Raw genomic sequence first — 14549 nt, 5'->3', positions numbered from 1 at the left:
GCAGGAAAATGGAGAATCAGAATCAGCACGGTAAGACAGGAAGGAGGGAAATGCCTTAGGTGACTTTTAGTTATTTTTATTTTTAAATAAGTCAGAGGTGTTTCATAATGAGCATGAATTAATTTTGTAACACAATAAAATACATATGTGTTGTTTTGTAAGAAATCTACTTTTGAAATTTTTCTATGATATAGTCCCAATTTAATCAAGTCCAAAATGAAAATCCCAGTTCGAAGGCAGTTATTCAGTGACATTTGTCCTCTTTGCTCAACAAAATCTCCATCACAGATTTTTAGTAAATAATCATCCTCCTCTACTACATGTTAACCTGTTAAGTGGAAGGAACACATCAATTCTATTTAGCAGATGAGAATGATTATTTTAACTGTGTGACCTGCAACATTTACTCTGCTAACTTTATATCTTGTCGGTCCTCTGTAAGTCACAAAAGTATTCACACCTAAGCTAAAATTGTCAACTAGAGTGACGCCCGGGAGCAGTAAGCCCCAGGAAATTGATAGTGAAAATAATGGTTCATAAAGGAAAGCTCTACAAATTCTCGCTCTGCGTCTCTCCAGCTGTTTCTTTAACAGCTGTTTAGTCCCAGGTACACAGATTTGCGTGTGTGTTTTGTTTTGGATTTTTAGTCATTTGGACTTTTTCAGGACAGTAGTTTTAGGAATTAATTGGACAAATTTTCAACTCTAAAACAAAATAAAATTTAATAAACATTATTATTTTGTACTACTATGAATATGCTAGTTATTGGAATCATTTTTTAATTTAGTGGAGATCAAGTTTTAAATCCAATTTGACATTGTATTTTTTGTTATTATGTATTTTTTGCTGGCTATGGAAATGTTTTCTGAGTTTTTCTGAACATGCAGGATTACACAGAATGTAATTTTAACATCTGCTGAATCCTACATACCCTTACTGAACTATGGTGACCTTTTAAATATGTTTAAACTATACTAATAATATATAAATAACAGGCAAATTTATTTTTGCAAACTAGACTATGGAAACTGGACACCGTTGAAAACGCCCTTGGAAACACTATAAAAACACTAACTACAATATACACACTAATTATAGTTATTTTGGATAAATGCAAATGTAACTGCTTTCAAATAGGCATACTTTTGACATGTGAAATTGAGATTCCATAGGTTGTGGCTTGATGGTACATTCAATATAAATAAAAATGAAGAAACCACATATGGTAAGCCTGGGATTCAGAAATTGGCTTTAAGATTCTCAAATAAATAAAGACCTTCTTTGAAGGCACATGGATGTATTAATTTTTAATTTGTTTCTTTTTGATCTCTTAATTACTGAAAAAGATTTATTGGTTAATTTTAGGAAGGCAAGTGTTTGAAAAGTTTTGCCAAATACTGTCTTCTTTAAATGACTGTATGGTAATGAAAAGTTAAGAGGAGAGCCAAATTAGATTGAATAATTGTTCAGTCATGTGGGTCAGACCAGTTGCATAGCCTGGTTGTTAGACTGATTGCTCAAATTACATTGCCTGGGGTCCTGCACTTGGTTGGCTGTCTTCTCAGATCTTAACAAGGTTCTGGGAATTTCTTTTTCTGACAACGTTTGCTTTGTGTTTTTCCCCTCCCCCTACCACTTCCAGGATGCTTCATCTGCGGACATTAGAAAAGCATATCGTAAGCTTTCACTGACTTTGCATCCAGACAAGAATAAAGATGAAAATGCAGAAACTCAGTTTAGACAAGTAAGTGACGTGTGCTGTTAATATGTTTTGTAACAGATTTATAAATAAATGTTCTCTAGCAGGAATAGTAACTTATATGTAGAACATTTCTACTTGAAAATCAGGTTGTAGTTTAGGAATATAATATGTTTATTCAATTTTTACAAAATATCACCAATATTTTCTATATTAGAGTAATTCTTGGAGGATCATAATTGTCATAATTTTCTTGTCCAAATTATAGCTTTTGCTTTTAAAAAGCACATTTTAATAATTACCTTTGCACCTTTTACAAACATTTATTTTGGTGTTAAGCCTTTTTTTGTTTAACCTCTGAAGACTCTACTAAAACCATAAAATGTTACATATAATTAAGATTGTATCTGTTCATTGTATATATGTGCACACAGGGTTTTCTGCTTGTGCATTATAATGTGCTCACCTCCCTAAATGATTGCTTATAGTTGAGAGTATTTTTATTTTAAAGTAATGCTTTCATTGTAGTTGGTGGCCATTTATGAAGTTTTAAAGGATGATGAACGAAGGCAGAGGTGAGTGTTCATTTCTGCATTTGACTTAAGATGTTGTAATTTGATGTCTTGGTTTATAAAGGAAAGAGTTGTCTCGCTAAACGTTTTATTATAAGTTAGTGTTTTATTTTTGTTTCTTTTTATGTTTATAGCAGAGTTAATTTATATTCAAAAGATTCACTAGGTTGATTCTGTACTTACAGACTTCAGGATCATGAGTCATAGCATTAGCAAGTCGTGGCTCCGTTAGATACGACTCTTAACATGAGTGTCTGTGTTCTGGGAAATACAAATACCACTTGACTTCAAACAAATGCCCAGTCATTTTTGATACGTCAGTAATAACTCCTATCTGTGCTTGGTGGTCTTTTTATTTTTCTTATTTCTTAAAATGCTTTGGAATTAGGCTGTTAGCGATATTTGCGTTATCACAATTTCTTGATATTTCCTCACTCTCAAACCCTGATATTTGTGAGAACAGACTTGTATAAGTTTGTAGAAAATAGATGTGGAAGAAAAATCTTTGCTGCTTTTTCCTATTTCTTTTGCATTTTCCTCTTCCCTTACTCTGCTTTGGTGATTCTGTGTTTAGGTTAAACTTCTGAGTGGAGGCAGCCCCCTCACTTTGGGACTTCTCTGTACCCTGTTCGGAAGAGTAATATATTTGTACAGAGGTTTACAGTGCCAGTGACTTGGGAGATTGCACAGAGGCCCCTTTCCTACACCTTTTCAGAATGTGTGGAATGTGTAGACACTATTGCATTGGGCTTCAAAGTTTCTTAAGTCAGACCCACAGTAAGAAGTATATTTGAAAAATAAAAGAATATTTGACATCATGCCTTAGAACACACATACATGTTCACATACCGGAAGCAAAAATTTCACGGAACAGTGTATGAAACAGACTGGTATGTTCCATTCTAGGCTAGTCTAGACTAGTCATTTCTTTAAAAAAAAAAAATCTTCAAATGTATTATCTGGAATTATTCTGTGTCCTAAAATGTTAGCTACTACTCTTGGTTCTCATCTTAACTCTTTAATTTGAATCCTTCAGTTTGTCAGATTGCAAAGCAGGAACTCAAGATATTCTCTGTCAGTGTTCTTTGCTTTATAACAAGGGCTGGCAGTGGTCCAGATACCATAGCAGACATTCCTCTGGTTTGAGATAATCCATAGTGTTGAAAGAGTCCTAGAAGTTTGTTGAAAGAAGCGTTGGTCATTCTGTGCATATTTTCTAGTTGGTTTGTCTCACTGAGTCCCTAGTTTTATTTCACACATCAAGAATGTGTCTGTAAAGATAGCTTTATTTAGTCTCCCTACATCTTTGGCATTAGAGTTTGTCGCTTTGTTTGTTATCTCAAAAGTCAGTAAACTTTGTAACAATTTCTTTCCGTTGGTGAAAAATCATTTATATCTTTATAGAACAAATCACTTCTTATGTATAAAATGTTTCTTCATTAATGTATACTCACCTAACATTTTCTTTTTAGGATTTCTTCCCTTTGCAGTTTTTTTACAATGCTAGTGATAAAATGGATCTGACAGTTACACAAACAGCTGTAGTATTTATACCCCTCGAGGCACTAGTAACTCTTTGGTAACTGGTTTTCCTTGAGGCAAAAGTCTTAACTCATCAAGCTGAGAATCACTTCTCTAAAGCTTGCGCCTGAGGCCAGGTGACCTATGTGTATTTAAACATATATGAGAAACGCACCTCTACAGACAATTACCTGATGTTTCTAATTCCTTTAGGAAAAAAAAACACCCCAGTAGTAATTTTTATCTTCCAAAAGAAGATTGTCTTATACTGGTATTAAAAAATACTGTCTGGTATCACAATTATTGATTATAGATATTCATTAAGTAAGTACTTTTAAATGTGTAACCTCGCAGGAATTTGCAATTTGGAAAATTGTCATATTGTGTTTCCCTATTTATTTCTCCTACAAGTAATTGTGCTTTCACTTAAATCAAGTGCATTCTTTAAATTTTGGTAGAAAAGAGAATCACAATGGGTAGGTAAAATTGGATAACCTTTTCCTTTTCTATTTTTAAGGAAAAGACAAATTTTATTTTATTTTTAAACAGCCTTATTTAGGTATAATTCGCTTGCCATAGAAGTCATATATTTTAAGTATGCAAGGCAATGATTTTGATTTAGTGAATTTACAGAGCTGTGCAAGCCACCACGATCCAGTTTTAGAACAGAACCTCCACCTCAGAACGTTCCCTCCCAGCTGTCTGCAGGCGGCCCCCACTCCGGTCCCAAGCCATCACTGATCTCCTTTCAGTGTTTATAAATTTGTCTTTTCTGGGCCTTTCATATTAATGAAGTCATGTAATATGTGCTCTTTTACATCTGGCTTCTTTCTATTATAATCCTTCTGAGGTACACTTTATTGGAGCACATACCAGTAGTTCATTCTTTTTTGTTGCTGAATAATATTCCATGTCATATACCACTTCTGTCCATTCACCAACTGATAGACATTTAGGTTGTTCCCCCTTTTCGACTGTGATGAACAACGCTACTATGAATATTCACATACGAGTCTTTGAACTTTTTAAAAAAAATTCTCTTGAATAGATTCTGGGGAGTGAGATTCTGAATAAACTTTCAAGCCTTTTTTTTTTCCCTTCCCAAAACATATGAAAATAAGTTTGCCTGGCTAATGTAAGGAAGCTTAGCATAGCAGCCTTTTCTAAACTCCAGAGGTAACTTGCTTCTTCTGGGGAATAGCAACTCAGCTATATTCTGACATAAGTTTCTATACAAGTATCCTGAGTGTTAGATGAAATGAAGTACTGAGTAGACACCAATCATTTCATTTATATACTAGAACATGCTTTGTAATATTAGTATATTACTTTTGTTTAAAATATATTCTCAATTAGTAACTAGCAGTATTTTGTTAACCCAGCTGTGCAATTTTAGATTTGTTTTTGGTTTTTAGTGCATCTATTTTACAGTACTATACTTGTAAAAGTTGAATGTATTTTTTTAGCTTACTAAATAAAATCATGTTTTATTTCAAATCCAGTGAAAAATAGTTATCTCAGCCTTAATATACTAAACGTTTATAAATCCATTACATCATTGTTCTAAATTAGATTCCAGGTGTATTTGAAGAAAAGTAAACATTAACTTGAGAATAAGAAATCTTAGTACCTTCCCTAATTAGGAGATATAAGACACCTATTATATGCAATATATGAAGTGCTGTGTACCACAAGTTTTGGCATTCTTTAAAGGAGAGTATGATTGATTAATTTAGATGTGTTTCATGCTTATGATCTTGTGTAATTAATTTTTACTCAAAATTCAAAATGTGACCTAAATGTATGTGGTTATTACTGTTTTAAACTAAAAATTTACACTTTGTATGATGGGAAATGTACAATTTAGGCAAATGCTAGAATTACTTGAATACTTGTCTTCACAATAGATATGTTTTCTATTTTACTGTCATAGTTACTATTTTATTTTTCAAAATATGTAAATATTTTATATTTACATAAAATTTTTTTGTTGGTAATTTAAACATTTTTAGACTTCTTTGCTTTCTGATATTTATATTAGGCTAAATAATATTTGACAAATTGAGGTTATAGAGTGAAACTCGCTAAGGATTGTGTAACCATTCTTTTATATTTATCACGTACACTTTAAGAAAAATCAAAGTAAACATATTTTAGGCCATATGTTGAATGTGGAATTGATTAATCAGTATTTTAATTTCCAAGATAATAGCCTTAATAATTCTGTACCATTGTTTGCATTAGTGATATTTTCATTACACAGATTTACTTTCATATTTTCTTATATTCATATGTGTGCACATTCTTAATCTGGTTTTAACAAATTATTGAGAGCAGTTTGCATGAGCTGAATTACAGAACATTTTAACAGTATTGTTAAAATAGAAACAGCATAACATAGTGATGTTTTACATTTTATGTGTTGTCAACACATTTTTTTCTTAAACAACTATGAGTATAGTTCCTCTGTATTTTAAGAAATATCTTTATTTTTCATTGTTTCGGGGAAGCCATGATTTATCTTTTAACAGCATATATTCTAAAAAAGTGAACTATAATAGAAGCTATCTTCCCCTAAAATGGCCAGTCGTGTGAGCCATAATGTTCATTGATAGTAAAATCAATAGAGCATTGATTCTAAGCTTAATCCTTGGAGACTGTTGTTTAGAGTGGCAGACATAGCTTAGTAAATATCTGGTTCTGTTTAATGTGTTCAGTGCATGAGGTTTTGCTGTCTTGAATTTGGCTGTACGCTAAATACAACTTGTATGTGAGGGTAGAAAAGAGTTAGCTATTACTAGTTACCTAGCACTTCAACAATGATGGTAATAAAATGTGTGGTATGAGATTCATAGCTATGAATTTAGTTACGTTTCTTCCAATACGGTATAGATTTAAAACAAATTTAATACTTAGTAATCCTTTTAGGGAATTGCTGCCACTTCCTTAGATGTTCTTTATCAATAACCACTTTAAACATGAAGTTATTTCATGGGAGAGATTAGCTGAAAATCGTGATTTTTATATCCACCTCCTTTTCTCTGAACAAATCTGAAGTAGAATGTAGATTTAGAATAAATTCAGGATTTAGCATTCTTTGGCCTTGATTCAAACGTTGTAATCTCGAAACCTTCTTGCTAATCCATTTCTCATTTAAAATGTCAATTTTTGCCAAGATAGATTTAAACAAACTTTTGAGGACAGGAAGGATAGCTTTTGATTAAATCATGTTATTATATCTTGATGTTAGTGTTCAAGAATTGCTGTATAGATTAGAAAAAGAGAATATTTAACATCAAATTTTGTCTGGTCCAGCCACCACACAACCATATTTTAATTTGTACACTCTTGTACACCACACAATTTGCCATTTAAGAGTTTAGTACTAATTAAAGTCTTTTGCTTTGAACATTAGTTATTCTGATCCGCCATTATTATTAATAATCTAAGTTTATCTAAATGTCAGGTTTTCCAGTCTTGCTAATAAAATATATTTTGAATTTGTAACCGATATTTTCCTACTAAAGAAAAAAGGTGCCTATAATAAATCCTCTGCTTTATTTTTTTTTCCCAGCATATCTCCAAGGTATCAATTTAATAACTATCAAAGTAGCTACTGCAGTTGTTGCATTTAAATTGATTTACATGTCAAGACTGGCAGTTTAGCAGCTGCGCTATTATTCCTAGATCGGTCAATTTACTTGAGAAAAACCTACTACTGAGTTCTACTGACCTGCCTGACAATATACTCCCTATTTCTATTCCTGTAATTAGGCCTGCGACTAACTCAGAATATTTTTAATTAAAATATTTTGGTCAATGTGTTGCACCAAATTAGGCCTTTCAGTGAAGATTTAATTCTAGAAATAGTGTGATTAGAATATTTAATGAGTTGTGTTCAATTAAGATAAACAGGTTGTGTGTTTTGAGCATACAGTGTTTGTGTGTGACCATTTTGAGTTTTACAATCATAAGTGTTACTCCTGATTTTTAACCTTAAAAATATTTGTCTTAATGGTCTGACAGGTAAATTGAAATTCGGTTAAAATTTTATTCTAAAGAAAGCTGATTTAAAATGCATTACTAGGAAAGCTTTTATCTGTTATGTTCTCTCCCTCCAGCAAAGCCAAAAATGAGGAAATTGCCACTTAAATGTTTACAAATAAACAGTTTTACTGAGAAATCTAACATAAACACTGCTTGTTTCCCGATCTCTTTCTACTTTGGAAACTTTTTATTCTTTAAAGGAATTTGAGCAATATAAAATTAGAAGATGCTTGTCTTAGAGGCTTTTAATCACGAAGCAGCTTTGATAAAATAACATATATGAACATTTCAACTCTGAACTACATAGTACAGGGTTGGAAATAATAACACTGGCTAGGAAATTTATCCTGAATTTGGTTCAATTAATATATAATTAATGATAACAAATAGAGTTCTTTATCTTGATTTTTTCTTCCATTGAGATCCTTCCTTTTGTTGCTGACTTCCACGGTGGGGTCTTTACTGCAGACTGATAGAGAGGTAGACTGTATGGCTTCAGTTTATATGTCATTCCAGAAGTCACACAATTGGGGTGACTGTTAAATTCAAGGTCTGGTGTCCACTGTGTATTACTGTGTATCTTTTTGAAGTTTGTCTGGTTGTACAGTGCACAGTGGTTTGAATTTGTAGGCCATTGTAATGCCGATAATCTACATCAATGTTACATATTTTGGAGAAATTCTTTTCTCTTCCCTCATTTTAAATATAGGTATGAATAAATTTTTTTGTTTTTATTTTAAACTCCCCATGAAAAACTATTATATTTGCTACTGTAGGTATGATGATATTCTGATCAATGGACTTCCAGATTGGCGACAGCCTGTATTCTACTACAGGCGGGTGAGAAAAATGAGCAATGCTGAGCTGGCATTACTTCTGTTCATTATTCTCACAGTGGGTCATTATGCTGTGGTTTGGTCAATCTACCTGGAAAAACAACTGGTAAGTATTGGTAATAAATCAAATGATCTAGCCTCCTTAATTTTATCTGGAATTTCAGACATTTTATTTTTCAACTGATAAAAATTTCAATTTTTCTATATACACTTCTTATTCTAATAGTATTATACTCACTTTTTGGTGTTTGATGTGTTTCGAAGTCAAGAAGAACCCATGACCTAAAAGAAGGATTTTCTTTCTTTTTTAATAAAAAATGTGGCATTTGAGTTTGTCATAAAATTTTGTGATGGCCCAACTATCTAGCTGAAAATTAGCAGGTAGGGCCATGTTTTCTTAATTGTCACCTTACCAACAAATATGTATTATGTAAAAATAATCTTAGAAATTGTTGCATCATCGCCTTTTATGTTAAGAATTTTACTTTAAGAGGTTTTAACTAAACATAAGACTCGAAATGAGTATAATTTTATCATTTCAGAGATCAGTTGGTTAAAAAATTACACTTTTCTTATTTTAACATGCCATCACATAGTTTATTCTGCTTTGGGGTTTTATGTGCTAAAGATAATAAAACGTATTTATCAGTATTCATAAATTAGCATCTGTTTACTCATTCTTTTTGAAGTGACATTATTAAAGTTGGATGAATGAGAAAAAGTAAGTTGAATGCTTTCTCTTCTTAGAAAACTTTGATTGCTATGGAGATGCACATGACTGACAGTGCTGAACTTCATGTGTGTTTAAGGACCCGGTGCCATGGCAACAGTTATTGTTAAAGATTGATGATTTTACTTAATCATGTTGGACCCTACATACATTTGCATAAATGTTCTTCTATAATGTTTACCCTTCACAGAGGACTCTTGATAACATTTGAAGAGTACATGTTAATGATAACCTGTAACCATAATTCTTTCCACATTAAGGATGAACTGCTTAGTAGAAAAAAGAGAGAAAAGAGAAAAAAGACAGGCGGCAAGAGTGTGGATGTATCAAAACTTGGCGCTTCAGAAAAAAATGAAAGGTGGGTGCATATAAAAATATTTTGTCATTTGAAACTGTTTTAAAGTATATTTAATGTGATTCAACTTCATGTGAATATTCATTTCAGGTTTGCTGACATTCACATCTGTAGTAGGTTTATAAAAGATTAGTAATGTGCCATAGTGTATGAGGCAAATCCTAATCTTAGGCAAAAGTTCTACAGGGTTTTTTTCCCCCCTTATAAAATGTAAAGATATGTTTGAGCAATCAAAACCCCCCAATTTTTATACTGAAATTTTTATACCGAACTTCGGAAATAAAGTATTCCTGGAAGGATCTGTCACTTGAGTGTTTAGCTCAGAAGTGACAGAATGCAGAAAGGCAGTGATATGCGGTACACTCAGAAAGATACCATTTCTGGTATCGATTCATAAAAAGAAATACAGGGTTTAAATAGTTCACACAGCAGGGCAGGCACTGGATCAATGTGAGATGGAGATCAGAGACTGTGCTGCCTGCCTCCTGTTCTGATGACATCAGTGAGTAATGTTTCAGTGAGCTGCAGATGCCGTTAATTTTATGTATCGGTTTGTTTATGCTACAGTCTTCATATCTGCTTGTCAGCACTTGGGAACACTCGGATGACGCTTAGTCTTTTATAGCTGAAGTAATCATAAGGTTTAAGAATTCATTTTGCAGAACTGACGAAAAGTCCAGGTTAGAAAGAGAGCTTTTGTTTCTCTATCTTTATAACTTGGTTAGGAGCTTCCTTCCCCCAAATCTTAGCCTCGCTTTTCTCAGTTGCTGTGCGAATTGCGCTTGTTGTAACTCATGTGTTTCGTCACAGGATACATCAAATGTAGTGATAGCCGTCATAAATATTTCATTGAAAAATTTCTTCATGCTGTTGTTGAAATCTCCATTCATAATGGCATTCATGATCTTTATAAAAATATTTCGTTCCCAACTTTCTGTATTTGCTTCTTCCCCCCCACCCGCGTTTAGATTACTGATGAAACCACAGTGGCATGATTTGCTTCCATGCAAGGTGGGAATTTGGTTTTGCCTTACACTAAAAGCATTGCCTCATCTCATCCAGGTAAAGCGTACCTCTTTGCTATAATATCAGATGCTTTCATTTTAATTATTCATGAAATAATATATGCCCATGTCTGCTGAGTACTGATAGACAATGGATGTTTTATAATGCTGATTGAATTGATAGAAGTATAAACCTATTTAGAATAGTTCTAAAATTATTTAGGTGTCTATCCCTGTAACTGTCTCTTACATTGCTTTTAGAACACCTTAGAATTCTAAGACATTAGAAAAAGGAAAAAAAAATACTATTATTAGAAAGGTATAAGAGCAATAAAAATTTAATTCACTGTAATCATTTAAGGTATAGCCAGAAAAAAAGAAGAGGACTCAAATAGCCTGTCACCTGTTATTTTAACAGCATTTAAGTACACTGTGTGTGGGGGGGAAGCAACCTACATGAATACTTGTATAATTATGCAAAAATATACATTGCTTTCCATTTTATTTGCTACTTTAGGAGGAGTGAGATATTTTGTCTTATATTGGTAATCAGTTTCTGTTGCTAGTCAGCCTTGATCAAACAATAGAATGTGGCTATATATAATGTCTAAGACAGTTTCTCTTCTGTTTAAAAAATGTTTAGCATACCAAAGCATATTTTATCAAATTATTGCTTTGCTAATTTTAATTATTGCATCTGATTAGGAAATTCCAAGCACATAAACATAACGTTTAAAAGTACATGTAATAGTTTGAGTGTAAAATTTTTGAGGTTCTTTTAAGTTGTAATTTTGGGTAGGAAATTTCATTTCAGAAAATAAATGTTTAGAAAACACGAGAGCCAGATGATTCCTACCCAGTTCTACCCGCTTCTTTTTACATATCAGAGCTCTTTTTCATAATAATTTAAGGAAATGAATGACTCCAACTTCTGCATTTTCTTTTTTCCTCTTATAACAAAAATTTTATGTTAGGAAAATGAAATAAAAATCACTAGTGTGTTTCTTAGTAGTCTTTGTGAAATTATTTATCAACTCTTTCATCAAAATAGTTCATCTTAATAGTTATTGCTTGTAGAATCATATATTTTTGAACAGTTAGAGAAAATTGGAGTATTTTGGTAATTTGAAAGCTTTTGTTTATAAGTTATTTAGCATATTATCTTGTTTATTTGCATAAAACCCGTAGTCCTTTTATGCTCTGTAAGTCTTAATAAGAGAGACAGGTAAAGTATACTTGTCATACCAGTATGTATATGAAAAGATGTAACCAAAACATATTTTAGGACATGTATTTTCTTATGTTTTTCAAGAGTGATTTTTGTTTTGCTTTGTTTTGCTTTAGAATCTGCAATAGGCAAACCAGAGTGTAGATAGATTTTATAGTCACGAGGCAGAGTAAATAGAGTTATCACATAAAAGGTCAATCTGAAACACTTCTTTGTAAGCTAAGTCATTTGAAACAATGTTTATTTGGTAAAATTACCATAAATCCCGGTTAGCATGCAGAGCAATTTGCAAAACTAGAACTGATATATTAAGATGATTTAGATTTATAAGTTATTATTTTAAATTATCTGCCTGCAGAGTCTAGAGCTAACAGATTATGTTGCCTTACCGTAAATTTTTTAAAGTTACAAAAATTAGGAGTTTTACAAAAATATTTAGTTTCTTTAGAAACTCTGCTTTCTTAAACTGTTGGATCAGTTTGAGTTTTAAAATTTTTACTTACTTTGTGATACCTGTTGCTTTCAGTGTTGAGATACTAGGATTTAGGTGTTTTTTAACCTTTGTAAATCTGACTTTTAAGTTTTATTCTAATTATTTTTTTCTGATGATTTCATTCCAAGAAGAAAAATAAGACAATGTTCTTTAAAAAAAAACCAAATACTTGGTATTTTAATTCTGTTTTGAGGGTATAAGATTTGTTTTTTCATGTTCACTAACAATATAATGTATATAGCAGACTCTGATACAAACTGTAAAAGGGAAAGTATTACAAATTGGTCAATATAGAAAGCATCAGCAAAGCAATACTGAGTAGTTGCTGTTAGGATTAGATTTTTATCTGCTTTTTTCCCTTTAGTTTACTGTAACTTTGTATGAATGTATCATGCATAAAATTGTGTAATATGAATACATACACCTTATCCACAATACTGAAGTTTTGATGTGATACTTCTGAGGTCTTCAGTAAGATATTTGTGGAATTTAGCAGCAGCCCTCTTACCTGAAGCAGTCTAGACCGGTGATGGGTACAGTGGTCAGAGAAGAAGCCCTGCTAGAGTTCTACGTAGACAAAATGATGCGTGAGATCTTAACCATTTTAAGCACGCACTTTGCCTTTATTTATTTATTCACCACTCAGGTGATATAGGGCCACTCTTTTAGTTTTTTTCTTGCATATACCATATCTATAATTTTGGTTTCTTTAAGGGCAAACTTCCAGTTGATTTCTTTTTTTTTTTAATTTTTTTTTTTACTGTTTTATTTATTTTTGACACAGAGACAGAGCATGAGAGGGGGAGGGGCAGAGAGCGAGGGAGACACAGAACCGGAAGCAGGCTCCAGGCTCTGAGCTAGCTGTCAGCACAGAGCCCGCCGCGGGGCTCGAACCCACAAACGTGAGATCTGACCTGAGCCAAAGTCGGAGGCTTAACTGACTGAGCCACCCAGGCGCCCCCAGTTGATTTCTTAACGAAGAGTTAAATGAGATTCTTGCCAAGCAATGTAATTGTATAATCCTTATAGAGTTTTATGATTTCCCCTGGTCTTTCATAATTGACTAACTTATATCTAGCATTTTTAATTAACATTTTTTGCAACTCTTTTATTGCATTTTTAGCAACTCTTTTATTGAGCTTTCCAAAGCATCTACTTGGTTTTCATAGAAACAACTCTTTTTCTCTATTCACTTTTCATTTTTTAATACAATCTTTAAATTGAATCCTACAATTACACAAGTATGTGTCAAGACAGACATTAAGAGCTAACACAGCTAACTCCTCTGGGCGTGCGGTAAGTTAGCTAAGCAGCTGTCAGTTCAGGGAATTTCACTTCTGAGTGTGAGTCCCTTGAATTTCATGAAATTCATTAAAACTGATATGCAAGTATTCTGTGTAAGTATGTAGCTATTTGGATAAGAAGGAGAGTCCAAACTAAAAGTGGGAGATTCAGAGACGTCCAGCAAATGGCCTTCATAGTAGCCAGATCTGTACTCAGATTCTGTCCTTGTCCTGTCAACACTCTTCATCTCTAACTTCTTCCTCTAAATACCCATTCCTACCACTCATCACCAGGGAAACACAAATCAAAACCACACTGAGAGACCACCTCACACCAGTCAGAGTGGCTAAAATGAACAAGTCAAGAGACTATAGATACTGGCGAGGGTGTGGAGAGACGGGTACCCTCCTACACTGTTGGTGGGAATGTAAACTGGTGCCGCCGCTCTGGAAAACGGTGTGGAGGTTCCTCAAAAAACTATCCATAGAACTCCCTTATGACCCAGCAATAGCACTGCTGGGATTTACCCAAGGGATACAGAAGTGCTGATGCATAGGGGCACATATACCCCAGTGTTCATAGCAGCACTTTCTACAATAGCCAAATCATGGAAAGAGCCTAAATGTCCATCACCTGATGAGTGGATCAACAAGATATGGTATATATATATATATATATATATATATATATATATACAATGGAGTATTACATGGCAATGAGAAAGAATGAAATCTGGCCATTTGTAGTAAAGTGGATGGACCTTGAGGGTGTCATGCTAAG

General features: G+C 33.0%; 1 protein-coding gene across 1 annotated transcript in view; it reads left to right on the top strand.

The window, feature by feature from the left end:
* The window catches only part of DNAJC1 (DnaJ heat shock protein family (Hsp40) member C1), a 205854-nt gene that overhangs the window by 68899 nt on the left and 122406 nt on the right, over window positions 1–14549 (top strand). Inside the window, exons 2-6 of the mRNA XM_029954409.1 lie at window positions 1643–1744; window positions 2228–2274; window positions 8616–8781; window positions 9666–9763; window positions 10729–10822. Of these exons, the coding sequence (XP_029810269.1) occupies window positions 1643–1744; window positions 2228–2274; window positions 8616–8781; window positions 9666–9763; window positions 10729–10822 (507 nt within the window). The remainder of the gene's footprint in view (window positions 1–1642; window positions 1745–2227; window positions 2275–8615; window positions 8782–9665; window positions 9764–10728; window positions 10823–14549) is intronic.

This window comes from Suricata suricatta, chromosome 10 (assembly GCF_006229205.1).
Source record: "Suricata suricatta isolate VVHF042 chromosome 10, meerkat_22Aug2017_6uvM2_HiC, whole genome shotgun sequence".
Classification (NCBI taxonomy): Eukaryota; Metazoa; Chordata; class Mammalia; order Carnivora; family Herpestidae; genus Suricata; species Suricata suricatta.
This window is presented reverse-complemented; position numbering and strand designations above follow the sequence as displayed.